The sequence below is a fragment of the Vanacampus margaritifer genome, chromosome 1, assembly GCF_051991255.1.
Source record: "Vanacampus margaritifer isolate UIUO_Vmar chromosome 1, RoL_Vmar_1.0, whole genome shotgun sequence".
NCBI lineage: Eukaryota > Metazoa > Chordata > Actinopteri > Syngnathiformes > Syngnathidae > Vanacampus > Vanacampus margaritifer.
The window spans coordinates 47,209,175-47,236,058 of record NC_135432.1 but is presented as its reverse complement, the minus strand read 5'-3'; the positions used below and the strand labels follow the sequence as shown (position 1 = coordinate 47,236,058).

The 26,884-nt window shown below is 38.2% G+C and overlaps 2 protein-coding genes across 18 annotated transcripts in view; one reads left to right on the top strand and one right to left on the bottom strand.

Annotated features, from left to right (window-relative positions):
• The window catches only part of atp10d (ATPase phospholipid transporting 10D), a 43,302-nt gene extending 28,203 nt beyond the window's left edge, over positions 1–15,099 (bottom strand). For both annotated transcript variants that reach the window (XM_077562590.1, XM_077562642.1), the window contains exons 1-7: positions 14,931–15,099; positions 11,852–12,204; positions 9,516–9,710; positions 5,623–5,833; positions 1,636–1,721; positions 1,197–1,303; positions 894–1,025 (exon numbers count right to left, since the gene is read on the bottom strand). In XM_077562590.1, coding sequence (XP_077418716.1) covers positions 894–1,025; positions 1,197–1,303; positions 1,636–1,721; positions 5,623–5,833; positions 9,516–9,710; positions 11,852–12,120 — 1,000 coding nt within the window. In that variant the 5' untranslated portion in view covers positions 12,121–12,204; positions 14,931–15,099. The remainder of the gene's footprint in view (positions 1–893; positions 1,026–1,196; positions 1,304–1,635; positions 1,722–5,622; positions 5,834–9,515; positions 9,711–11,851; positions 12,205–14,930) is intronic.
• A 191-nt stretch (positions 15,100–15,290) lies between these two features.
• Positions 15,291–26,884, top strand: part of commd8 (COMM domain containing 8) — a 29,763-nt gene continuing 18,169 nt past the window's right edge. For 5 of the 16 annotated variants that reach the window (XR_013293537.1, XR_013293519.1, XR_013293511.1 and 2 more), the window contains exons 1-7: positions 15,291–15,423; positions 16,314–16,469; positions 16,559–16,711; positions 18,087–18,242; positions 21,786–21,886; positions 23,825–23,861; positions 23,933–25,373. Coding sequence is in view for 1 of the 16 variants with exons in the window: in XM_077562140.1 (XP_077418266.1) it covers positions 15,379–15,423; positions 16,314–16,469; positions 16,559–16,711; positions 18,087–18,242; positions 21,786–21,806 (531 nt within the window). In the remaining 15 variants the exon portion in view is untranslated. The other 11 variants (XR_013293531.1, XR_013293561.1, XR_013293553.1 and 8 more) reach the window with 11 other exon arrangements.

The following is a 26,884-nucleotide window of genomic DNA, read 5'->3' as shown; positions in this document are numbered from 1 at the left end:
GTAGTGTTATGTTTACAAATACTGTTGTCCATGAAGACACTGACTGACACTGATTGTCAACAATGTACTAGTGTTATTAATTTTACTCACCATTTATAAATTTAGTCTCAGTTTTAGTTCAGTTTCCATCACACTTGTTAGTTTTTATTTTTATCATAGTTAGTCAAACTCATCCCGTTTTTATTTAGTCCATTTTTAGACGACTATAAATATAGCATTTTAGCCCAAGAAAACATATATTTATTCATCTAAAACTGTTAACGTTTTAGTCAGGACAATCATTTAGCCCCCTTTTTTCAAAATTTTATTTTAAAACTATAACTATTTCACATAAAAAAAAAATCTCATCTTTTTAATGAAAAACATCAAACACAATTACAGTATATCAACAAGTGGCTAGCTACTATGGCCGTTGCTATGAGCTAGTAAATTAGTCAGCATTAGTTAGCGGTGGGATTAACATTATTGTTGGAACAATGTTACGTTCTAACTATAATTTACTTCTTTTTTTTTTTTTTACTTTTCACCTCCTGTCTGTCCCATGTGTTTATGCATATTGCACTCACTAGATTTGAAAGGGATCGTATCATTGTCACATGAGACAAGATTTTACAAAATCATATCATTTTCATCTTGTTTTTGTTCATGAACTAAAATGTCCATAGATTTTAGTCCAGTTTTTATTAAGTTTTATTTTTATCTTGTTTTCATTAGTCGTCCCAGTTATTGTTTATTAATGAGGGTTTTAGTCTCGTCTAGCATAGTTTTAGTCCAGTGAAAAATGTGTGTTGATGAAATTATTTTTGTTTAGTTTTCATTAATGAAATTAACACTACAATGTAAAAAAAAAAAAAGCCATCTTGTTTTTTTTATATCTCATTTTGAGTACACACCTATAGCAGTGGTGAGACACATAATGATCAGCAAGAGCACACACAACAGTATATCAGTGTTTAGGTGATTTTCCAGTTGGCTACGTTTACACCTCGGCCCACTGTTGTTCATCATGGCTTTGGTCTCTTGTCCTGAGTCACACAACAGCAAAGCATATTTGGTTACAAAGAGAAGAGCCTAAACCCTACACATTACCAAACAAGTTGTCACTGAAAATAAGTTAGTACTGAAATTGATTACATTATGTCCATTTCATAACACTTTAACTGCAACCAAATATTAATAACCTGCTGTCGTCTTACCAGCATAGACCACAATTCCAACGACAGTCTCCGTGTTACGAATAGTGCAACTTCTCAGCAGGAGGTTGCTATTGTCAAGTCCAGCACGTGTCCCGCTAGAGTATTCCCTGAAAAATTATTATTTTTTTAAATAAACATACTAGTTTTATGCAAAAAACAAAACAAAAAAAAACAACAAAGTCAGCCATTAATGGGCTCTTTGCACAGCTCGACTACTTCCTGAATTTAATACCACTCCTTTGTTTCCTGTCTTTCATGAGTGGGCAAATTGATTAATCCAGGTGTGTCTGGCCATTGTCGCCGTAGTTACTGAGGTCAGGCAAACCTGGATTAATCAGCTTGTCCACTCATGAACGACAGGAAATTAAGGCGTGGTATTGAGTTAAGGAAGTGGTGGATTTGTGCAAAGAGCCCCTATAGACCTCATTATGTTACTTACATAAAACCTCGAAACGTGCCAAGGTCGTTGTTGGGATTCTCACACTCAATACGACTGTGGAAGCTCTCAGGGTTAAACTCCACTCCCTTAGGGGGAAAACCCATTAAAAAGGTTATCCGAAAGTAATACACCATTGATTAAAACTAACTAGCTATTCTGTTAAATGTTTAATTTCAACTCTTGCCTGAAAAAAATTGTGAATGTATGTAATGATGGCAAATGAAACCTCGAAGCTTTCCTTTAGTCTTAAATTGTTGTACAGTATAACAAAATTTTTGTCTTCTTGATTTGATTTAAGGAATCTATTTTTGATAGTATTGTCCTGTTTAAAGTCATTTTAATGCCCAATTTATTGTCATGGTCACTTTTTCCTTGAAAAAGTCCCCAGCTTTCTGAAATGAAATAATACAATTCAAGCCTCTAAACCCTTTACCTTTAAGCAATAATTTTCAACATGTTACCGTCATTCTAGTGTGACAAATATTCTTTTGCAAAATCCTTCATCGGGCATTGGCCATTTCTGATATCATGTCACAAAAGGTGCAGACATTTTTTCAAGGTTCTATAAAATGCTCCAGATGAATGTAGGCCTATTCAATCAGTTTAACCAAAGTTTGCCATCGGATTCAGCTGGTTTTAGTAAAATGTTGTACAGTCCATTGCAAAATGTAAAAAATAAAAATAAAAAATAAAAACCCCAACAATGTGCTTTGTCCTGGTTTCATTAACCATTGAGGCACCTTTGGATGTTTCACATTTCCCAAGACAAGAAGAACCCTATATAAAAGGTAAGTGTACAGTGATTTTACATATATTCGCCATGTTGATTACCAATCTTGCAATCTAGCTATGCAAATTCCTCTTCATTTGTCCATTGAAATAAAATCGACAGATTGAACAAACAATATTGGACAACTAAAGAAGTTGTGTCACGTATAGTTTTTTATTTGGTTTGGTGAACCGGCTGTTTTAAATCATCTAATAATTGGCATTAACACATGAACACTTAATTTAAAGTGATGGGAAACCACCAGCTTGATGCGAGCAGTTGAGTAGTTTTTAGAACTCTTCTCTCTTTGCAGCTTTTGTCTGGAAGCAATCCCTTCAAAACTCTACAGAATCCAGATGCCAGTGGGTGGGGTTGGGAATGGAATGACAGAACCAAAGTCTGGGTGCCATATTGGGCAGTCCTGGAATATGTCCGCAAGGGATGCTCAATCCCCCTCAACTATGGCTGTGTGGTTGCAACTGTAAGTGCCACCGAGCTGGATTTCGCTGTGCCACATTGTGCAAGTATGAGGGAGGCTGTACTAATAATAAAAGGAAAGTGAAATAATTTCAATAAAGACTCCAAGAGGCAAGGGTCTAGAGCAGGGGTCGGCAATCTTAAACACTCAGAGCCATTTAGACTGTCTAACACGGAAGAAAATTTCACTCGGACCACAAAATCTTTTTGGTATTAAAAGCGACGATATCGTTTTTGTGGGAATGCTGAAATTCTCGCCTTCTTAGGAATATGTCGTCTGATTTGACAGAGTATTCGCACAATTTAATGTTAAATATGAACTTTTCCCCATTCATTTTCAATGGGACTGACATTGAACTTTAGTACCACTTTCCACGCCCACTTCCATACATATAATTGATCATCCTTGCCAGGTGTCTGATACTGCTCGGTGGCACAATAAAGTGCATTGTCCAGTAAGTTGGGAGGTTGCAGGTTCAAATACCACCTCCGACTGTACATTGCAAATATATCCATGGTCATTATGCTACGTGGTATATATGTATTCCAACTGACTAATAGATTATACATTTCACTGAAATTATTAAATGCATGTTAGCTTTCAGCATCAGATGACACTTTTCAAAAATATAAGTCAAGTTAGCTCAGTGCTTGCAGTAATTGCCTCCCACCACGGAGAACCTGGGTTAAAACCCCGCTTGGGCCACATTAGTACAATCGATGGTTCGATACCAACGGACTATCATATCAGGATTTTTTTTTTAATTTTAAGCACGAACATCTTTACCAGATAAAATTGCACAAAGCGCGTCTTGCTGTTCAACATTCAACAAGAAAACGGTGAGTAATTCTGCGAGAACATAATTAATTGCAGCGTCGATTCGCCTATGTTAGTGTAAGATTTATTTTCACATTGAAATATATATTTGTGGTGATCTATTTTGTTTCTGATTTGGGGGGACGGAACTATTGTAAATGAGCGCAATTGGCGGAAGGATACATGAAAAGGAGGGGGGGAGCAATTGAGACCGTTGTGTTGTCGTTAAAGTTGCCCTGGAGCTATTCCCTCTCTGAATGCTGTTTTCTTTCCCATGACCTTTGTTTGGCGTGATCCACAATACACTCTCGTCTTCCCGAACATCTAGTGTTACATTAGGTTTGTTCCTTTCCAGCGGCATCGGTGCTTCCTGGTTTTGTCAGAGCTGCATGTCCCGCCCTAAACAACGCCTGATTGGATCAGCGGGAGCAGTACAAGATGGATTCTCGTAATATTTGTGAACAAATATTGCAAAAATTCATCTTACTGGCAAGGTTAGAGGCAGTGTGGACAGATTTTCTTTTTTCTACACGGGGAGGATGGGAAAATATTCGGTTTTAAAAATACTGCCACATGTGTACAAAGCTGCCGTTGTGGCCCACAGTTACAAAACTGAAATTCCTTTGCGGCCCAGTAGATGGCGCTCGTGGCCCAACCATCCATCCATCCATTTTCTTGGCCGCTTTTTCCTCACAAGGGTCGCGGGGGTGCTGGAGCCTATCCCAGCTGGCTTCGGGCAGTAGGCGGGGTACACCCTGAACTGGTTGCCAGCCAATCGCAGGGCACACAGAGACAAACAACCACACTCACAATCACACCTAGGGACAATTTGGAGTATTCAATTAACCTGCCATGCATGTCTTTGGAATGTGGGAGGAAACCGGAGTACCCGGTGAAAACCCACGCAAGCACGGGGAGAACATGCAAAATCCACCCAGGTAGGCCGAAGCCCGGGTGGCCCAACCAATAGTTAAGAATCACTGGTCTAGAGCATTAGGTCTCAAATTCAGGTCCTCGAGGGCTGCAGGCCTGCATGTTTTAGAGCAGGGGTCACCAATGTGGTATCCGCAGGCAACCCGTAGCCCTCAATGGACACAAGTTGCCTGCGGGCCTGTTCTTCCAAATACAGTATAGCTCACCAGTGATGGTGTATTGCGATTTTCTAGGAATGTTGTATGAGTGATCGTTTGAAAACGTAAACAGTAAGAAGAGATTGATAGAAATAGTGTTGAAAATTGATATTTATTTATTTCCTAACCTAATCCCCCTTTTTTTTTTTTTTTTTTTTTTTACTATGGTCTGGGACTAGATGTTTTCTGTCGGAGCGGGATGGGATGGAAAAATTCACTCCCGTTTCACCCTCTAGTATGCATGTTTAATGCCAATGTGCAGGGAACACAGCTTATATATTCAATTAGAAACAAATACTTTAATTATAACTTTACAGTTTTTATTCTTCTTGTTATATAATTATTTTGTTTCATTTACAGTATGTTCGATTATGTACGGCACTAAATTGTTAAATCTGTAGTTCTTGTAAAAGTGTTCTACAAATAAAGTTAAATTGAGTGAAAGAGGAATGGATACGAAAATGCTTGGAAATGTGATTCCACCTGTTTTTTGTTTGTGTGTTTTTTTTATATACTTAGTTTGTGACAATATTGTTATTAGTGTGTAAAAAATAAAACATAAAATTTAATATGAAAAAGTTAAATTAAGTTGAGTATTCTACAATTGACTTAATCTGATGATTACAAAAAAAAGTCTGGCATAAGATTACTATCCATTGTAAAGTTTTTATTACATTTAAATTATGGAATTCAAAATTATTTTTAATTATTTAAATTATTTTTAATGGAACAATATACAATGTAAAAGCAACCAAAAGAGTGTTGGCGCCAATGAAATGAGAAAGTCCTTTTACCTGAACCTGCAGTGGAAGGCTTGCCACAATCTGTCTCTGTTTCAGGTTAGTCTCTCCATCCAGGTTGGCGGTCTCAATGTAACATATGCCATGAGGATCAGAGGAATACAGGAGTAAAATGTCAGCTGGGATGACATCGTTGCGAGATAGGCGTACAAAGTCTCCAACTTGAACATCTTTCCAACGTATAACACTATAGACTTTCTTCTTCCTGAAGAAAAATAAACAGAGAATAAAGATGCCGTCTGTGTATGTCGACTCAAAAAACAGGCAATTCAATGTTCACAACCATCAAAAGAGAACACCACACATGGATATTAAGAGGTTAATCATTAAATTATCTTCCAACACCATTTAACCCCTTCACACCCGCATTTTTACTGCTTGGCAATTTATTTTTTTACTGATTTTGACTCTTTTCTCCTACATAAGAACAACTTGGATTTTTTGGGGGGGTGTTATCTCATGTTTTTATTTGTTATAGTGGACGCCAGGGTAGTACGGCTGTAACGTGTTGTAAACTTACCAAGCTTATATGTAACATTTTAACTCATTAGTATAAGTACGTTTTTTATTACGTTGTCCTTTCACTCCCAAAAACATATTTATACTTTTTTATGCTAGCACATAAAGAAGGCTTTGATGCAGCTTTTGACATGAAGAGTTCGCTTAAAACAATGGTAGTCTTTACAAAAAATGGCCAGCAGAGTACAAGAGATCAACCAGGGCCATGTTGCAACATGCTCTTTTTCCCAGTGTTTTCAACAGATTTGTGAATAATAATGAAACTTAGCTATATTCTAATGCTAATAGCTGCAAAATGGAAACAGATACAAATATACTTTTTTCCCAGATGAAAGAAGAGACTCTAATCTTTCTTTTGGCAGGTTCCATGTTTTTATAGCAATATAACCGAATAATATGTGCACCTTGCAAAATCAGTCAAAATCCAGTAAAACAGCCGGGAGCAAAGGAGTTTGCTTCAGTGAAAATGGCTGGGAGTGAATGAGTTAACACAGTCAGGCCTGTTTTTGTTTTTTTTGTCAAAGCTATCAGGAAAATCTAAATGCATTTATATGCTTACCATAGTAGTCGTGAGTAAAGTAAAGTACATGCTATTAACTGTTAAATTATACATACATTTCCATAGAAATTAACAATGGCATAAAAAAACCAACCTGCTGTAAATATGGCAGACAGTTTTGTTAACCAAATGATCTGATCTAAACCTGCGGTAGTCCTCCCAGATATCTTTGATGGCTGTCACAGAGAGAACCAGAAGGATCGGGACGACGGCAATTTCTGGCTGGAAAGCTTCCACTACTGGTACAAAATTGAGAACGGCCAAAAAGATGAAGTAGACATTGGCAAAGCGATGGAGCTGCTCAAAAAGATTCTTGGGCAAGAAAGACAGGAGGGAGTATTTTGTAGTCTGGATCTTGTTGTTTTTGTACAACTTCAATAGTTGAGACAATCTGTCATCCTCCATGATAGAAGAAACGACTATCCTCTTCTTCTGCATAGTTCCCTTTACAGCCCTAATATGAGAGGAAAGCGCCAAGCTATGTGAGCTACATGAGTCTATTGCAGTCTACCGGTGGATTGAGAGCAGTTAAAAAATCTCTCTCTTTAGAAGCGGAGGTTTTCTTGAGGTGAGTTTAATTTAAAAAGAAAAAAAACATTCTTTCTTTGCAATACATAAACATTCTGAACCATCCAGGTGGAGATATGAAGTGAATGAGCAAAATCTTTGCCACACCTTTAAAAGGTACACACTCTACAAACAAATCCAAGGTTCATGTTTTATGACTCACATGAAGACAGACTGCTTAATCATTACGATTAAAAGGAGGATTAGAAATTCAATGCAATTTCTGCCCCATTCTTTTGTTAAGCCTGTACCACTGTTAAAATCACCCATAACATGATAGTTCATTTGAGAATGTTTTGTGGATTTGCTGCTTTACACTATAGTTTCAACAAATACTGTGTTTACATTGTGGACTACCCAGTTCCACTTCCTTTTAAGATACCTTCAACAATCATTTACGTTATAGTTGATTGACGATGTCAAGATTTTAAAGCAACATCGCAAAAACTTTGAATTTATTAAAAGCTAAAGAACACTTCTGAACCAGGGATGCCAGTAATTATGGTGTGCAGCGTATGTCGGCAGGAAATGCTCCAACCGACAGTTTGTCAAGCCCGCTTACCAAAGTCGCACAACAACATTTACAGATTTTGGAACTCAATTCACACAAATATTTTAATGTGCTCTCGTTGCTTGGAAAGCCTGTACTGGGGGAATTCCAGTTGCAACGCAGCAGGCACAATCGTCAGTAAATAAATTTAATATTTGTGGTGACTGGGGTCAAGCTGTATTTTACAATTTTAAAAATGTGCAGAATTTCACAAGTTACTTTATGTTAAAGATTAGTGTCACCCATGTCTTACAAATGTAATAATGCCATCTAGTGGCAGGAAAATGACATCAACACAAATCAATTCACACTCGTTTTTTACAGTACAGTACATCTTTTTAACTAAATTTCATGAATTATGAAATTACTGTATCACTGACTAATAGACGCAGTCATAATTCTATAAGTTTAACATTTTTTCCACGTTTGTTAACAAGAGTATGAAAACTTAGAAAAATATATTTTATTGTACATTTAGAACAGATATAAAATATGTGATTAATTTAACAACTTTTAAACATAATTTTAAAGTTGTTTGTTCTGCTATTGACAGAAAACAGAAATGTGTATCTGTTTTTATAGATCTGACCAAAGCATTTTATTCTCTAGATCATCAGATATTGAAGCAGCGGTTAAAGGGTATTGGACTCTCAGAGCAATCAGTTGGTTGGATTTCTAACTATCTTACTGAAAGAACGCAAAGTATTAAATGTGATGACCAATGTTTTGATGTTCTGCCAGTTACTTGAGGTGTACCACACGGATCTATTCTCGGCATGCTCCTGTTTACAATTTATATAAATGATGTGGGGCAGAATCTGAGCAATGACATGATTGTCTATTCTTTCGCAGCTACACTCACTGAAACCATTAACAATTTACAAAATGCATTCACGACTGTTTGTTGTAGTTTTTCTGACTTGAATCTTTCCTTAAATACCAGCAAAACAAAAGTAATGGTGTTTTCTAATAGTAAAGACAAGCAGAAGAATGTTTCCCCGATTGTTGCTCCTGATGTCTCAGTGATTGAGGTCGTTATTGCTTATAAATACTTGGGCATCTTAATTGATGCATCATTGTCTTTTAAGCCTCACATTGATTCTCTTGTGAAAAACAAAACAAAACTGCGCCTTAATTAAGTTTCTATTTTAGAAACAAGTTGTGTTTTTCTTTCCATGCAAAGAAGAGACTTGTGGCTGCAACATTTTTTCTTCTGCTTGATTATGGAGACCTTTTATACTCACATGCCCCAGCCAAAGCTCTACATATGTTGGACTCTGTTTTTCATGCCTCCTTGCACTTCATAACAAACAATGGTCCACAAACTCATCACTGTATTCCCGGGTTGGATGGAAAGATGGTTTTTAGATTCGAGCACCTACAGATTGTAATTTTTTATTTTTTTTACAAAAGACAATTCAACTTCCAGATCTCATAGCTTTGTCTCAGTTTGATGCCATTTTAAAGGACCTGGAAATGAAGTCATTAACCTTTTGCTGTTTTTAATTTACTGTTTTAACTGTACATAATGTTGCATTGCGCCTCTTGGCCAGGAAAAAGAGATCTGCGGATCTCAATGGGATTTTCCTGGTTAAATAAAAAAATTAAATAAAGAAAAATTTCAATCGCATGACATCCTTAATACATACGCACATACTTTTCACGGAAATTGAATGCCAAAGAACCACTTACCGACAATACACTTCTACTGCACTGTTGTTAATCTTTTTGTCAAAGTGATAGCGTCTGTAGTCTTCCAAGGCATCTTTAACAGCGATGACAGTGAGTACCACCAGCAAAGGAATCATTGTAATTTCTTTCTGAAAGGCTTCAACCACAGGCACCCAGTTCAGCAAAATCAAGAACAGGAAGTAGAGGTTGGCGACCCTGCATGCAGGAATGGTAAAACAAAATTTAATCAAGTCAATTGATAAAAAACAAATAATAAAACTTGTCATCATGACATTTACATCGTACAAACAAAGTTGTTTTAGTTCAAGAATAACTTTTATAAAAGGTCTAACTACTGTATCCTTGAGAACGATTTTCTAAGAATTAAAAAAAAAAAACAAGCTCTCAAGGCTACTGGACTTTCCCAGTTTGGGGAGAGTTAGGAAGACAGAGAAAAGATAAATTTACGGCCTTTACCGCTTCCATCAAGCAGGATGATTTGTTTAGGGGTTGTTTTTTTTAGTGCAGCAGATCTTTTCTAAAAGATGCATTGTGCAGTTATATATAAAGGTAATATTAAAGCCTTTTCTACATCCATGCATGCTTCACTAATGCCCAGATGATTACAAAGAGGCCTGACTGTTTTACTCTGACTGCACCTATCAGCTTTTATCTTCCCTTTATAGTAGAGTGTGCGGACCCTCACACTTCAGTTTCTTTGGGGAGAGGTGGAGTTTTTCTTACCTCATTTGAAGTCATGTCTTTGTTTGTCAACTGTGGCTGTTGCTATAAGATCGTGCACGTACTTGCACGCGTACCATGAACAAGCCTGACACAGATGTTGCAGTTACACTTTGGGCCAGAGGTGGCAGTCGCGAGTAATAAAGTGATAAACTGCACAAAGATCCTTTAACATACTTGTTTTACGGCAGATGTTTTAGGCTCCTATTATATCTTCTATCATATAGTACAGGGAAGCAATTTAAATGCTGGTGGGGGCACAATTTTTCATCAGTGCCACACAGGACCATGCACTACCTAAACAGATTTATGACAAAAATACTATTTTAAATATGCAAAAAATATCTGCATACATAATACATTTTTCACTGCATGTAGAAAAGATCCACTCTCGTAACCGAACAACAAAGAGTTGGAAGCAAACAACAAAATAACCAAAGGCCATCTATATATTTTTTTCCAGTGAACTGCTAAACAGCAAATCAACATTAAGAGCAAGAATTCATTCTGTGCATTTTTTCAGAATATTCAACTCACTCAAAATGTTAATGTTATTGAGGTGCTATGTTTATCCTGCATATCATTCCAAATCCCCAAGAAATCATTAGGCCTACCCATGTAGTATAGAGCAGTATAAGACCCAGTGTAAGTGTAACTAAGACATGTCTGCCATCTAATGGTGAATGGTGATATTACCACTTAAAAGTACAGTTGATACATATTCGCAGTTCTTCTTTTTAGCACTCGCAAATTTGTATATTCTTTTTTATACGTTTTCAATCATTTCTTTTTGTATTTTTTTCTCTCCAGGATTTCGTTTTCCACATTCACCCATTACCATTTTTTGTATTAAAAAAACCAAAATCTATATTGAATGGTTATCAGTGTTTTCCGAAGATTTTTCATGGTTTATAAAAAAGGGCAAAAAATCCCCCAATTGTTTTCCTTTTGCCAGCGGAATAATCAAGGGGTCACTCAAGAGTTCCACCAGTTGCCCATCCCAAGCTTCAATGGTGGCTCTGCCCAACCGAGCCATTGTCAAGACAAGTCACTGGCGGAGAAACTCAGTGTGTGGGCAGAGCCATTTTTTTGTTAACCGGTACCTAACAATGGATTGACTTGATTGTTTAATTTCTAACTTGATTGGTGAGCAGGTACTCGAAAAAGCAGTTTCTAGATTATTTCCCCTTTGAGTATTCTTGGTACAGTGTTTTCATTCCATTCACCAGTTTATTCAAGGCCTTGCATTAGCAAAAAGATCATTATTGTGAACAACCTCCTTAATTGTCCTGCAGAAAGGCTCACCTGGAAGAGTAAATCTCAAACCTGTCTGCGATTGACATAATGTCAGGAATCAAAATATACAGGAGTAATATATGCAGAAAATTCCCCAAGAAAAGCTACAACTTAAATGTTTAACTTGAATCCTACATGCATAATAATTTGGAACACTATATCTTGTGATTTTCCATAGGAAAATTAATGCTATTTTTAATCTGCGGCAAGTAATAAATAATTTGAAAGGAATGGGAGTCATTCTTGAAAGGTGGTAAGGTTGAAATTTTGATACATGTAAATACTAAACACATTTGTTACACATTCATGTAAAATCTGACCTGTGAAACTGCTGAAACAGGTTCATAGGGAGGAAGGTCAACAAACTGTACTTGGTAGTGTGGATGATGTTGCCCTTGTAACCTTGGGCAACATTTCCGAATTCCTGCTGGTGGACTCCTTGCCCAACAATTATTGTTCTTCTCTTTGCTCTACATTTCTGTGGGAAGATGTGAGAATCCTCTGAACATTTGGTGGGTAGGTCACCTCGGTTCCTTTCTCGAACTAACAGCCGCCGACATTGATGTCGCATCCATTCGTGCCCTTCCATTTACGCAGTTTGGCAGCCAGGCCTTGATCTTGACTGCCTTGTGTTCCTCTGTAATCTACTTAAGATTTCCATTAGGTCTTCATCCTGCAAAAAAAAAGCATTTTTTATGTTCAGTCTGTTTCATGTTTGAACAGCACTGAAATAAAATATTAAGGCTTAATGTTCCATTAATATAACATTCTTCTATGCTTAATGTGTGAGTCCTAGCCCTAAGTAAGACTTTTTGTTGAATATTCCCATAATTACTTGATTTTTAAAAAACGATTCGGCCGCATATCGAATCGATTCAAGAATTGCGCACTGTAATATTGCGATATATTGCCGAATCTATTTTTTTTTAACACCCTAGTTCCTTGTGTCTCCCCTTGTCTTGTCATGTCTAACTACGTCCACCTGTGTGTCTCTTCCCTTCCCCTGTGTGTCAACCAATCAATGCCCTCTGCCACTTGTGTCTCGACCAAGTGTCCCTTGTTGTGTAATTAGTGGGTTTTTTGTTGAATCTATGGCCCCCCGTCCACACGAAAGCCAGTTTCAATGTATCCTCACAAGTTTCTTACCGTTCAGGCCGTTCGACCACACGATGACGCGGTTTCGGAGCTCGAAACTGATCACTTTTGAAACCGGGCTCCAGAGTAGAAAGATTTCAAAACGTATACGCGTCTGTCTGGACACCATATGCAGGATACTCCTCGAGTGATGACGTAATGGTCGCAGCTCGATGACGACCCATTGTCGCAGATTGATGACGTATGCGCCAATTCTCGCGTGACTGCGCGCAAACAAAACAGTGGCAAATAGCCGTGTCATGGTCGTTTTGCGCAGCCTCCTTACCTTGCTTATGCCTTTGCAGCAAAATATTTTGCTTCTTTATTCCCCGTTCAACAAGTGGTGTTGTACTTGAATCACCCGCCATTGTCACCTCTCCTGTGTTTGTCTTTTTCATGTTGTTTTGATACATGCAAAGCCATGTTTGTTCTGTAGATTGCAATAAAGTAGGAAAAAAAAGTGTTTGCTTTCTTCGCTGATTCTTCTACGAATCTACGCTTCCCGTTAACTCCTTGTGGCTGCGCCACTCCAGACTTGGCATATACATTACAGCAGTTAAACGTCCTCAGCATCTTCTTTTAGACACACGCAAGTCTTGAAATGCTTCTGTGTGTACGAGATTTGTTTGAGGAACGAAGCCGGCTTTGCTTCCGTCTGGACGGGGCCTATGTCGGTCCTTTAAACCCCAAGTGACAAACCTAGGTGTGATTTTAGACTCCGACCTTAAAAATGCATTGTGCAGTTCAAAAAGGTAATATTTGAGCTTTTTCTACATCATGCATGCTCCAACAATGTCCAGATGAGTACAAAGAGCCTGCTGTTGGGTACATATGCACAAACAACAGTCAGGACCCGTCCCCCCACCCGAAGGCGGAGGGAGGCTACCCTCTCGTCTACCGGGGTGAACACAAACGTACAGGTGCTAAGCCTAGGAGCAATAACTATGCTCACACCTGCTCTGCGCCTCTCACCATGGGCAACACAAGAGTTTGAGTGAAACCCCTCTCGAGAGGACTGGTACCAGAGCCCAAGCTGTGTGTGGAGGTGAGTCTGACTATGTTTAGTCTGAAATTCTCTGCCTCACACACCAGCTCGGGCTCCTTCCCTGCCAGAGAGGTGACATTCCATGTCCCAAGAGCCATTTTATGTAGCCGGGGATCTGTCCGCCAAGGCCTGGGTTGCCGCCCAGCTCACTATGCACCCGACCCCTTTGGCCCCTCGATCCCACCTTTGGTGAGCCCATGGGAGGGGGAACTACTTTGCCTCTTCCGGCTGGGCCCCATGGGTGCGTTCGCCAAAGAGCCCCACCTTGAGGCCTGGCTCCAGATGGGGGGCCCGGTGACCCAACGCCGGGCAAGGGAAACTTTTTTCCAATGATTGTGTTCATCATAAGGAGTCGTGTGAAGCAACATTTCCTAGCTTGTGATTGGCTCTACAGCACACTATCACATGACGTGTATTTGGCTAGATTAGAACAACCCGTAAATATGAGGGCAATGCGCACCGTCATTACAGAGGATAATTTGAACTTGATAAGAACAACGCTGCAGACTGCCAGTCAACAATATGAAAGAAGTTTCAATCATGTCAGCGAGGAGTGGACCAGCAACATGAGGGAGTGACACTCAACTCTCTCGACTCCACGCAAGGCAAGTCAGAGTCAACTGGCTGATGTATACCCATTTTTGCTCCATTACCTAATATCTTTCAAATTAACGTTGGAGGAAACATTCAGTTAAAATATAAGTACATTTCAGAGCCTTTACTTTTTCCCCCTTTTTTTTTTTTTTACACAAGAAATTGGATTTTACTCAAGTAGAAAATGTCAGTATTTTTCCCATGTCTGGTCCAAAGGACATTTTTCCCAGTAGCTTGTCCATATAGATTGAGGCAAATTTCAGTAACTTGAGCCATTCTCATACTATGCACATACAATAGCATACTAGATGACCATTATCAACAGTACCTTCACCTGTGTGTCCAAAGCTGGAAAGTACTGTGGACTGTATAAGAGGGTAATTACATATGTTGGAATCTAACAAAGTGTTGTCAAACAACACAGATATTTGACAAATTCTGAATCGTTTGCTAAAAGTCGTTTTCTTGTCGTGTAATAGGAAGACTCCAAATCTTCTTGATTACCTAAATTAAAATGTGAACGTTAGTTCATTTGCATGTACACTATCGACAACTAAAGTTAATCATCTCCAATCCACTACCTATCCCTCACCCCCAAGGAGCGGTTTCCTCCCATATCGACTTACCCTGATTTTAGTGTAAATGATGAAATGGGGTTTGAGTTAAAAGTTCGCTCGTCCGTCCACTTGTTTGCTATCGACAGACCGTTTCTCCCAAACCGAGCAGTAGCCAGTCAGTAATTAGGTCTGTACACACCGGCTGCAATGTATTGTGTCGCAGCCATTCTTATGTACCCTTTCCGCTTCCTCCTGAGGGGGGTGTCACAACATTTGAAATATTATCTTTTAATTTTGTATGATCTTTTGTAGTAGTCTTTTCGGTTTTAAAATGTACTTTCGTGTTAATGATATATGATGTGTGCATGATCACGGCTTAAAACGCGTTAACAAAAAATGTTTGTGAAACAAACGAGTACTTGATTATGTTGATTCTCTATTTTACGCAATGCCGCATGACGCAATCACGTGACTATCACCGTGCGTCAGCTGACTAGAAAGCGGAAGTCGAAAAAGTATGGTTGCCCAACTAAATAGCTTGCCTGTTACGGAGTGTCTTAAAGTAAGTGCAAATTTGCGTCGTGTTTTTGTCTGTTAGTTTTTTTGTGGACAGCGAAACGTTGAACGACAGCGCCCGGTCAATGCTGTCTGTGTGATTAATCCACGTGAATCCCATTATAATATGACGTTTAGTCCTCAACGTCGAAATGCGTTTCAAACAAAACGATAGTGATAAACTTACAAAGAAAATAATTATGATAAGCGAATGGAGAGTTCTATAAAGCTTATACACGACAGCGCATCAAGCTTTTATTTATTTAGTAACGTAATTACGAAACTAACACTTTACAGAAACATTAAACGTTTTTCAGCAACTAAGTAATGCAACATATTGCATAAAACTACGGTGCGGTATAAAGCCATTTCATTACAGTACGTCCTGTCAGCTCGCCTCTAAATATCCTCATGAACCCTGGCAATTCATCACACTTTCATGCTTTAGGTCACACGGGATGCATTGCAGCCGGTCATTTAAAACCTATTTCCAGCCCGTTGACCCCTCAATGAAGAAATGTCCTACCTGTCTCTTCCTCTTGACCGGGTTTCGCTTCTTGTAGGCCGGCAGAAAAGGCCTTGACAGCCCTGACTGCATGCCACTTGTGGAAATATATAGCTGTCAAAAACTCTAGTTTTGTGTAATCTGTCCTAAATACATTCTCTGCGCAATTTTAGATTTAGAGTTTGTCAATATGCATTTTGGCAAATTACAGTTCCACCAACTTTCTAAAAAAGCACAGTATTTTGGGGTTAATCTGTTATTTGTCGATAGGTCAACATTGGAAAGTTTTTTTTTTCTCCCCCACCTCAAAGAATGAAAATTGATCTATTGGACAAGCCGTAGCTGCTGTTCCACACTTTTAATCATACCAGAGTTTCACTGTTTGTCTGCAGCTGTGTCACAGGGTAGTGGATGGACTCTGTGGCCGAGAACCTCCTCACAGAGGGGACTACAATGCCACCTGGAGCCTGGAGGAGTGGCTGGAGATGATCAACTCTTTGGCAGCAGTCTTCCGGCTGTCGGTAGGGAACAACAGCTCTGATGAAGAGGTAAGAGTGCATTAAGGGACAATGTGGGGGTGAGAAGCTTACTGTATTCTCAGGACAAATTTCCATTGTTTCCTGCTGATTATGTTCAGGTGCTGGTTAGCCTGTCAGAGTTGAGTAGCAGCCACTCAGGTGCTGTTCTCAATGTGCTAAAAGCCCGACAGGAAGAGATTTGCCATGCTCTGCTGGTCAGAACCAACTCAATTTCCTCTGCTATATTACAGGACTTCGACTGGCATCTTAAGGTGAATTGATGCTTTGCTTCGTTTGACATGTCTTTGAGTCCTGTAGCTTTTAGCACAGATATAGATTGTTGGCTTTAGTAAGAAATGCAGTCGAATATTGTCTGTTCCACAGTGTTGATCGACTTCCAATTTATGATTTTTAAATAGTAAAAATCACGGGAAATAAAAATATTTCCAGCATCAAGGCTGGTTTACAGTACATACTTTAAATTTTACATTTTTTTATTAAATTATGAAATTACTAAAAAAAATGCAACAATATCTAAATTAGTGGGGGAAAATTACATTTTATTGTAAATTTAGCGCGTGTGTGTGGTCTTGTTTGTATTACATAGTGGGGCCAACATTCCGGGATTTCACAGAGTTGTGGGTCCCACCCATCCATGTGGGGCAGTTTTGCTCGGCCCCACAAGTTTAGACCTCTTTTTGTGGGTCAAGACTTGGTTTTAGAGTTTAGGTTTGAATTGGGTTATGGTTGAGGTTAGGGTAAGGAATAGGGGTAGGCAATCTTTTTTTGATGGTTAGGGGCTAGAAAATGCATTATGTCAATGAGATGGCCCCATAAAGATAGTAAAACAAACTTATTTTCTCTCTTTTTTGATGCTCTTTTTAGATTTAATATGACAAACACATTAATCACGACGTGCTTGTAAATGTATTTCCAAAGATCCGCCATGTTGTCATGTCATTTCAATTGCTTTGATGCACAATCTCATCCAAAAGAGATACAATGCTGCCATCTGTTGGCCATAGTTAGTTGCCAAAATTCATGAAAGTAGAGCTGCACAAGATGTTTCGCTCCCCGTTACAAAAAAAGAAAAAAAATGTAGTTGATGTCAATTAACGATGTAGGTGGTCCACGTTCGAATTTCCAAATACGTTAATCAACTCGGCAGGAAAAGAGTGAATTAGTCTGCTCATGTGCATTCTGGCCTAACTTTATCGGTCTTTTGCAAAGTAAAAGACTTATCATCAGCAAGTGTCATTATTTCTGTAAAACGTGCTGCCTTTGTCAAAATTCAAATGAAACATTTTAATCTAGATTAATTCCAGAATAAGAGTGAGATTAATCTAGATTTTTTTAAAATAGTAATCTATGTCCAGCACTAATTTTTTTTTGACACATGAGGACCCTTTTGCCATTACTCCAGTCCTAATTGCTTTACACTGGCTCCCAGTCAACTGTCAAACAGATTTCAAAATTGAATGGTTTGGGTCCTGAATACATTAAATAAATGCTGATTGAACATAAACCCAGTAGAGCTTTAGATCTGCTGATCAATACTGTTTTTTAGTATAGTCATATGTGTCTAACTGTCATCATCTTGAATCAGACGCATGATTTTATTTGCTTCTGTATATACCCTGCCCCCAGCTGGCCCTTTCCAGTGACAAGATGTCAGATCTTCAGACTCCTCTGTTAAGTCTTTGTCTGGATTTAAGGGAGAATGGAGCCCACAAGCCTGTTACCATGGAGATGAACAGAGAGGAGCTAAATACACTCATCACTTCACTAGAGGCAGCTAACAAGGTAAACATTCCACACTGTCGTCCTTCCCTAGTTTTTGACCCCCACAACAGATGAAACTCCTGTTCAGAGCCCCCCATCACACATCTAATTTTCTCAAATTTAAGATGAAGTAGTACATCTTTTATCCTCTGCGCTATTATAGTAGGAGATGCATCTTTCCACTTCAAAATAATTAAGTGGCGACCTAGCCAAGTTGAGAAGGGGATAACTCTTTGAGTGGATTTTGATGCTTAACTCATATTCCACAAACACAATATTAATCAGAATACAGTATTTTCACGACCATAAGGTATTACAAAGCGCAGTCTCAGTTATGGGTGCTATTTCTGTGTTTAACACACACATAAGGCGCACCGTAGTATTGGGCGCAGGCACTGTTAAACATATGCTAGTTTAAAACACATGGTAGGATGCTTTTACGCTAAAACATACGCTAGCATGCATGCTAGCACAAGCGTATGTTTTTAAAAAGACAGCGGAGCAAAACTAAGGTTGGTTGTACTTTGAAGCATTTAACAATGTAAACATTGAGTTCGGTTGTACTTGAAGTATTTAACAATGTACTCACGTTGCTTTTGATCAACCCTAATTAGGGATAGAGCAATTATCGGCCCGGCCGATTATCGGCGCCGATATTCAGCATCTTGACAAATATCGGCATCGGCCATTTTGAATAATCATATGGCCGATAATGGATCTCCTTTTTTTTTTTTTTTAAAGTGTCAACTTCAGGGAGCTAATTTACTTTTTTTTTTTTTTTTTTCATTTTCAGAGATGCTGAACCCTAACCGTGGCAACTCTCTGCACCTTCTGCTTTTGTTTGAAATTAAAACTAAGATAAGTACAAATTTTATACTTCAGATATTTTGGAATACTTTATTTACTATAGAAAACAATTGTTTAAGTTTTTATTTAACTTTTGAAAACATGATCCCGGAACTTATTGTTAGATTTTTAAAACATAGATGTTTGATTTAAAAATAAAAAAAATAAAATAAAAATTAAACTCCAACATTTTACTAACCCTAAAAGTTGTTCAATAAACAAATGCTTTAAAATTCCAGAAAAAAACTAAGAGCTGGAGTTTGTATTTTTTCAAATTTTGATGCCAATATTTTCCCTTTTAGTCAAAATGAATATTGGCTCCAAATATCGGTTATCTGCAACCTTGACTACTAATAATTGGTATCGGTATTGGCCCTGAAAAACCCATATCGGTGTATCTCTAATTCTAATCCAAAAATCCCTCAAAGTCCTCATCTTCTTTATCTGAAACGAACAACTGGGCAAAATTCCCCATCAAACACTGCATTCTCCGACTCATTGTCAGAGTCAGTCTCGTTGTTGTGCGGCTCCTCGGAAATGATGCCGGCTTTCGTGAAAGCTCGTACAATAGTGCAAGCAGACACGTTCGCCCAAGCATTAACAATCCATTGACAAATTGTGGCGTAACTCGTACGACGCTGCCTCCCATTCTGAGTAAAGCTGTGTTCGCCATCTGTCATCCAGCGATCCCACGCAATTGGACTTTGAACGCCCTGTTTACACCGATGTCCAGCGGTTGGAGTTCCTTAGTCAAGCGGAATGATAGCAAGCTCCGCGTTCATTTGCCGCACTTGGCTTGTCTTCTTGACTTGGCAAACCTAGTTTTCCTGCTTACTCCACCTGCGAACCATGGATTTGTTGAACTTGAATTCTCTTGCGGCTGCTTGATTTCTGTGTTCTTCCGCGTAACTGACAGCTGGCAGCTTGAACTGTGCTTCGTAAGCGTGTCTCTTCGTAGGTGCCATTTCGGGGGTCTTTAATAACCAAACCGCTGTTATTATGCCCAATGTACATACACAGGCACTATATACCGTACCTACTGGGGGTGTGTCTTGAGCGTCCGCATGCTTTCTGTTGACTCTTTCACGTTCTCATCATGCCTGTCCTCAGTCAGGTCTGACTTTCATGTTCAGTATATAAGCAATGTGTTGATGGGTAATCCTCCCACACAGCCAGTCAAGCAGAGTGCGTACCGAAGTCGCACGACAACATTTACAGATTTTTGACCTCGGTGCACGGTGACTTTAAAGTGTGCCTTATAGTTGTGAAAATACAGTCCTGTTTTGACTAGTAAAGCTGCATAGAACATATGTGACCCGCTCCGGCAAAAGGGTCCGCATGTCGGGGAGATTAGTAAATTGCGTAAATCATAAAAATAGAGCATTTGGACAAAATGTCGATATTGAGATTTGTAAAAAAAAAATTGCCTCCTTGAGGTCTCCATTTTCATTTCCCATTAGCACAAATGATAAAATAGTAGTAGAAGAGTATTAAAATACGCAATTATTAGGACAAGTGCATCGTTGGCCAACACGTTTTTTTAGCCGATTTTAGCTAGCAACACGTCCTTGGAAACCTGACGCAAATAACCATGGGTTCCTCGCCTTGAACGTCACTTCATAAGTGATTGATATAAATGGACAAAGCAACCAAAAGTCAAAATATACCATAATGTAACCATTCAGCACGAAAGTAAACAGAGGACGCATGACATACACGGCATCCTACCTTGTTGTATAGTAGAAACAAAAGCCGTTTGGCACAACGGCGTCATCGGTAAACAGCGCAGCGAAGGTTTGTAATATCACCACAAATGTTCATTTTATGCTCTTTTAAGTGGGATGCAATTAAAATCAAATATAAGCTGTAAAATATAGACTTTGAAGATGAAAAATGCCAAAGCGAGTCTCCCCACCTCAAAATGTACGCAGTGCATTTTTGGAGTGACTTGTAAATCCAGTATGTGTCATGTTGTGCTCTGTTGAACCATCAAAACATTTTCATTTTCTTTTTGAGGCCAAATGCATTTGAGACAAAACATTCATAAACTTACTTATCACAGGCCAGACCAAATGCCAAATAATCTTGGTCATTATTATTAAATAAAATTTCCCACTGTGGTAATATGACCTCATTTAAACAAGAAAATACCACAAGGAGCAACAATAAATATCTAAACTTTGGCTGATGACTCAATGGATGAATTGTAAGCTTAATGTGATCTTCAAAGTTGAGGCTGATTTTATCTGTTGACAGGTCAAACTTTCTAAACTTTAAAGGTTTCAAATCTCTGATGATGGCCTTACCTGCGATTGGAATTGACTTTCCATATGAGGACACTTTTGCCGGTCACATATTATTGTAAAGAAAACTTTTGGGTAAGCTTCCCCTTTGAGGATGTTTTTGGAGAAATCTCAAAATGGAAACCCTATCTAGTTATATACCTTTGCAAGATGCCGGCCCTTTAGCCAGAGCAAGTCACAAATGTGTTTATTTATTTATTTATTTATTTTAATTTGCTAATATGGGAAATTGGGAATCTTCGTGTGCGCAGCCGCAAGTGTGTGGGGATTGACTGTATGGGAAGAAAAGGCCTGTTTCTACTCTGAAGATATCAAATTCTATTGTTTTTTTCCCTCTTTACGTGCCGCATATCTGAATTGCACCACTGATCAATTGAGAACTGAACTTCTTTTTTTTTTTTTCTCATTCATACAGGTGCTGCTGCAATTAAAATGATGAAGCAATTTGTTTTCTTCACACCTCCAAAGTAGAGGCAGTAAAGAGATGCTCTGGCACACCATCAGTGGGGTGAACATGTAATGCACCTTTTCACATTATCAGAAAAAGTTATTCCCTTTGTCCATCTTAACCTTTCACAGTATTTTAGGAAGCTGGCTGCCATTCCATCTTACGTAGTGTGAGTGAGGGTGATGTAACCCATAATAGTACCTGCAGAATTAATTCTTAAATCTACAAAAACATTTTGTCTGGCAATTTACAGAAAAATGCATCTAAGCTTATTGGGAGAAGTGTCATCAATCAACAAGACAATAGCCCAAAACACGCTTCGGGGGTGGAGGTCAGGCTTGATGCACTTTTTTGTTTGTTTTAAATATAACACATCCACATGTCAATACCATGAAATAAAAGTTGTAATTCTGAAATTTTGTTTTTTATAATTTTTTTCATCTGAAACACAAATGTCTTCAGTATACAACAAAAGCAAAGAAATTGACCTTGCTGTTCCAATACATGAAATTAAACGATATTTTTTTTCATGTACAAAATATTGCCACAATTTTCCAAACTCCACACAAAATTTGTATAACTCTTCAGTCACAACATACATACGTATATAAATTGATTATTGCGATTATTTATTTTTTTACTCAAATTTTGAAAATACTAATCAGTAAACTTGTACATGTACACTGTAAGATTTGTATGAAAAAATATATATCAGAAAATTCAGGCTTATAACTGAGCCACTGCATTTAACAAACAGCTTGCAGTCTCTTTCATGTTTGAACAGCACTGAAATAAAATATTAAGGCTTAATGTTCCATTAATATAACATTCTTCCATGCTTAATGTGTGAATCCTAATCATAAGACATTTTGTTGAATATTCCCATAAAAAATTGATTCGGCTGCATATCGAATCGATTCGACAATTGCGCGCTGTAATATCGCGCTATATTGCCGAATCGATTTTTTTCTAACACCCCTGATACATATATGCAGTTTTGGAAAAAATAACTGTCTTGGAGTAAAAAGTGACAGTGTATATTATTCACAGCTAATTATTATTATTGCATTATCATTTAAATTATTATTATCCTATTTATGCCAGTGGCATGTATCATAGTTTACAAACGGCAATCTGATAGTCTGCTCGACTTTTCTTACTCCAATGGTCAGGGGCAGCAGGAGAAGCAGACCTGTGTTTTGCCCAACCCCCACGAGGGTGGGGCGTGGGGTCAAAGAGACTCGGTTCCGGCTACGATCCTCTTTTATACATGAGGATCACGTCAGCCGGAACCCTGGAAATGTCTTTTTATAAATTCTTTCTCGAGCGACACATGCACGTGGGGGATTTCCGTGCTGTTTCATCACCACCACCTGGCGGTTGGGAGGGACGAAATAGAACGAAAGTTACCTTTGAAAATTGAAATTTAGGCCATTATCGCTGATTAAAAAAATAATAATAATCATAAAATATTCAAATGTTGTTATCCCAGAACCAGACTAATTCTACAGGACACTACACCACCCCAGGTATCCAACCAAAGTACTTTGACTAAAATCTGATGTTGCATTTCAAAATAAAACTCCTTTGAAAATGGAAATTTAGGCCATTATCGCTGATTTAAAAAAAAATCATTAAAAATCCTAAATGTGTTATCCCAGAACCAGACAAGTTCTACAGGGCATTACAGCATCCCAGGTATCTAACCAAAGTACTTTGACCAAAATCTGTTCTTGCATTTCAAAATAAAACTCCTTTGAAAACTGAAATTTAGGCCATTATCGCTGATTTAAAAAAATAAATAAAAAATTACAAATTCAAAACTTGTTATCCCAGAGCCAGACAAGTTCTACAGGACATCACACCACCCCAGGTATCCCACTAAAGTACTTTGACCAAAATCTGATGTTGCCTTTCAAAATAAAACTCCTTTGAAATTGAAATTTCGACCATTATTGCTGATTTAAAAAAAAAAATCATTAAATATTCTTGGTTTGTTATCCCAGGACCAGAGCAGTTCTACAGGACACTAGACCTTCCCAGGTAACCAACCAAAGTACTTTGACCAAAATCTGATGTTGCATTTTAAAATAAATAGCCGCTTTGAAAAGCAGTGTGTCACATCCAATGCTACACGAATGGAGGAGGCCGAAAACCAGATTGTGTCGACGGAGGAACAGTTGGAAAAGAGTAAGACTGAACTTTCTTAAGCTATAAAACTCATTTCCTTTCTCTAATCGAAGACATACGACCTGGAAAACCGCAGCAGATGAAATAATCTACGTCTATTTGGGTTTCGAGAGGGCGCTGAGGGAAACCTTCAATGCTAGAATATGTACGGGAGATGCTACCAGGCTGGCTAAAGCTGGATGCTAATCAATGTTCACGCTTGATAGACCTCACTGAACTCTGGCTCCCCCTCGGTCAGGTCAGAACAGGCCGGTCATCATCCGTTTCCTACGATATCAAGATCGGAAACTGGTTTTCCGTTCAGCCAAACAACATAACATCCCTCATGACGGGGGCAGACTTTTTTTCACGGAGGACCTATCTGGGGAAACCCTGAGACAACAGTACGGCTTCAACAACATCAAAAAAGTCTTCGTCGAGAAGGGTACATTTTCTGGATTTGCATACAACCCCTGCAAGATGAGAATCCTCTACAAAGGACCTTCTCTCAAATCATCTTTTCTCGACACCGAAAGCTGCTGAGCATTCCATGGATCTTCTGAATGACTATAAAGCTACCGGTGAGCGTGAACTTGAAACAAGTTGTGTAAAAAAAAAAAAAAAAGTGATATATAATTTTGTAATTTGAAAATGGTTCCAAGTGCTGTTTTATTGCTGATATTGTGTTGTTGTTTTGGGTTACTTATATGCTTATTAATTTTAAATGTGCAGGGTTGTCTGACAAGTTTGTCAGTAACTTTAGGGTTAGGTTAGCATAGTTTTTGTTGCTCCTCCATTTGGTGGATCAGCTTTAGCTCCCATAGTTAGTTTTGAATAAGGGAGGGTCTTTAAGTGTTAGATTCGTGTTCTTTATTTGTGTTTGTGTATGTGTGTCAGGCTCCCACATTTGACAGTATGACAATGTATGAGAGTGCTATCTATATTTTACAGATACTGAAAATGGAAACTAGAAATGCACCTAGTCTAAAAAATGTACAGGTTACTAGTTGGAATGTCAGAGGGTCGAGGCAAATAACTAAATTGAAACAAATTATAAACGGGGTGAAAGTTATTAAATCTAATGTGGTATTTTTTCAAGAATCCCATTTGATGGCCCGGCCAGGTGTTATATGCATTGTACAATAATTTTACTAGAGGTGTTATCTTGATCCATAAGGACATACCATTTCAAGCGAGTAAGACAATACAAGACCGGGATGGTAGATATGTGACCCTAAATTATTTGAAGATTTTTTTCCTGACTTTGTCTACATTACAGGAAAGTTGTATTGTTGGAGGAGACTTCAACTCTACGTTGGACCCCACATTGGATTGTTTCCCTGATCTTGATACCACCAAGACTCAGACTAGAAAATTATTTAAAAGGTACATAACTGATTTAAACTTGGTTGAGATATGGAGGGAACGAAATCCTAGTAAAAAAGAATATTCGTGCAATTCGGTCCCACTTAAGTCTCGTTCCCGCATTGACTATTTTCTTGTATCCAGAGGACTTGTGTCTAATATTAAAGATTGCTGGTATCATGGAATTGTACTTGGTAACTCAATAAGTATGCAAAAAGTTTTTCACAGCCCACCAAACTGGCGTCTGCAGGTAACTTGGCTGCAAAATTCTGAGTTTGTTAAGTATGTAGGGGATAACTTTTTTGAACTGAATACGAATGAAACTTCTGCTGGTATAAGATGGGAGGTGCTTAAAGCCTTTATTAGAGAGGAAACTATCAGCTATACAAGTTTCAAATTGAGGCAGAAGAGAATAGTTATGGACAATTTAGAAAAAAAGAATTAAAGAGTTATAAATTAACCTTAATGTAAATGAAGATCCTGCTCAAGAGAAGGACCTGCTGCTCTTTAGAGTTGAGTACAATTAACTCTCAGTTGAAAGTGTAGCTAATAGTCTTTTGTGGTTGAAGCGAGACTATTATGATCAAGGCGGGGAAACTGTTATCCTGGGAATTAAGAAAACTGCAATCCGAAAGAGCAATTACATGTATCAGAACTTCGGCAGGCAACTTTTGTACGGATTCAATGGAAATTAATGACAGTTTCAGGGAGTACTATCAATCTGTGTATAAGTCAGAGAAATCTAAAATGTTGGAAGAACATGCTGAATTCCTCAATATCAATTTCAAACACTCAGATGATTTTAAAAAAAAAGAAAAGAAAAAAAAAAGATGGACAGTGATATAAGTATTGAAGAAATTTCAAATGCAATTCAAAGTATAAAAAAGTGGCAAAATTGGTGGAAAAGATGGCTTGCCAATTGAGTTCTATAAAAAGTTTAAGGAAAAGTTGCTTACTCCATTATGGAATATGTGTAATGAGTCGTTTTGTAATGGGATACTCCCACCCACCTTACAATTGGCGGTAATAACAAATTTTGAAGCCAGGGAAGCTTCCTACAGAATGTTCCTCCTTTAGACCAATAATTTGATGGGCTGGGATACTAAGATATTGTGCAAACTGTTAGCTAAAAGGTTAGAAAAAAACATTCCATATCTAGTGCATAATGATCAAAATGGGTTTGTACAGAAACGCCAAGAATTTCATAATATAAGGCGAGTCTTGAATATAATTCATGAGAAGTGTAATGCTAAGGATACAGCATTGTTATCGCTGGATTGAGAGAATAGAATGGTCATTTTTATTTAACTTTTTACCTCGATATGGACTAGGAGTTAAATTTCCTAGGTGGGTCCAACTTTTATATACTAGTCCGATGGCCAGTATATTAACTCTTTGACTGCCAGACGTTTTCAAAAACGGGTTGTCGCCAGTGCCAGCCGATTTAAGCATTTTGAGTGATCTTTCAAGGTCCACAGAAAATGTTGTGTTTGGACTATGGAAACACACATCCTACCAAATGAAAGATTGGA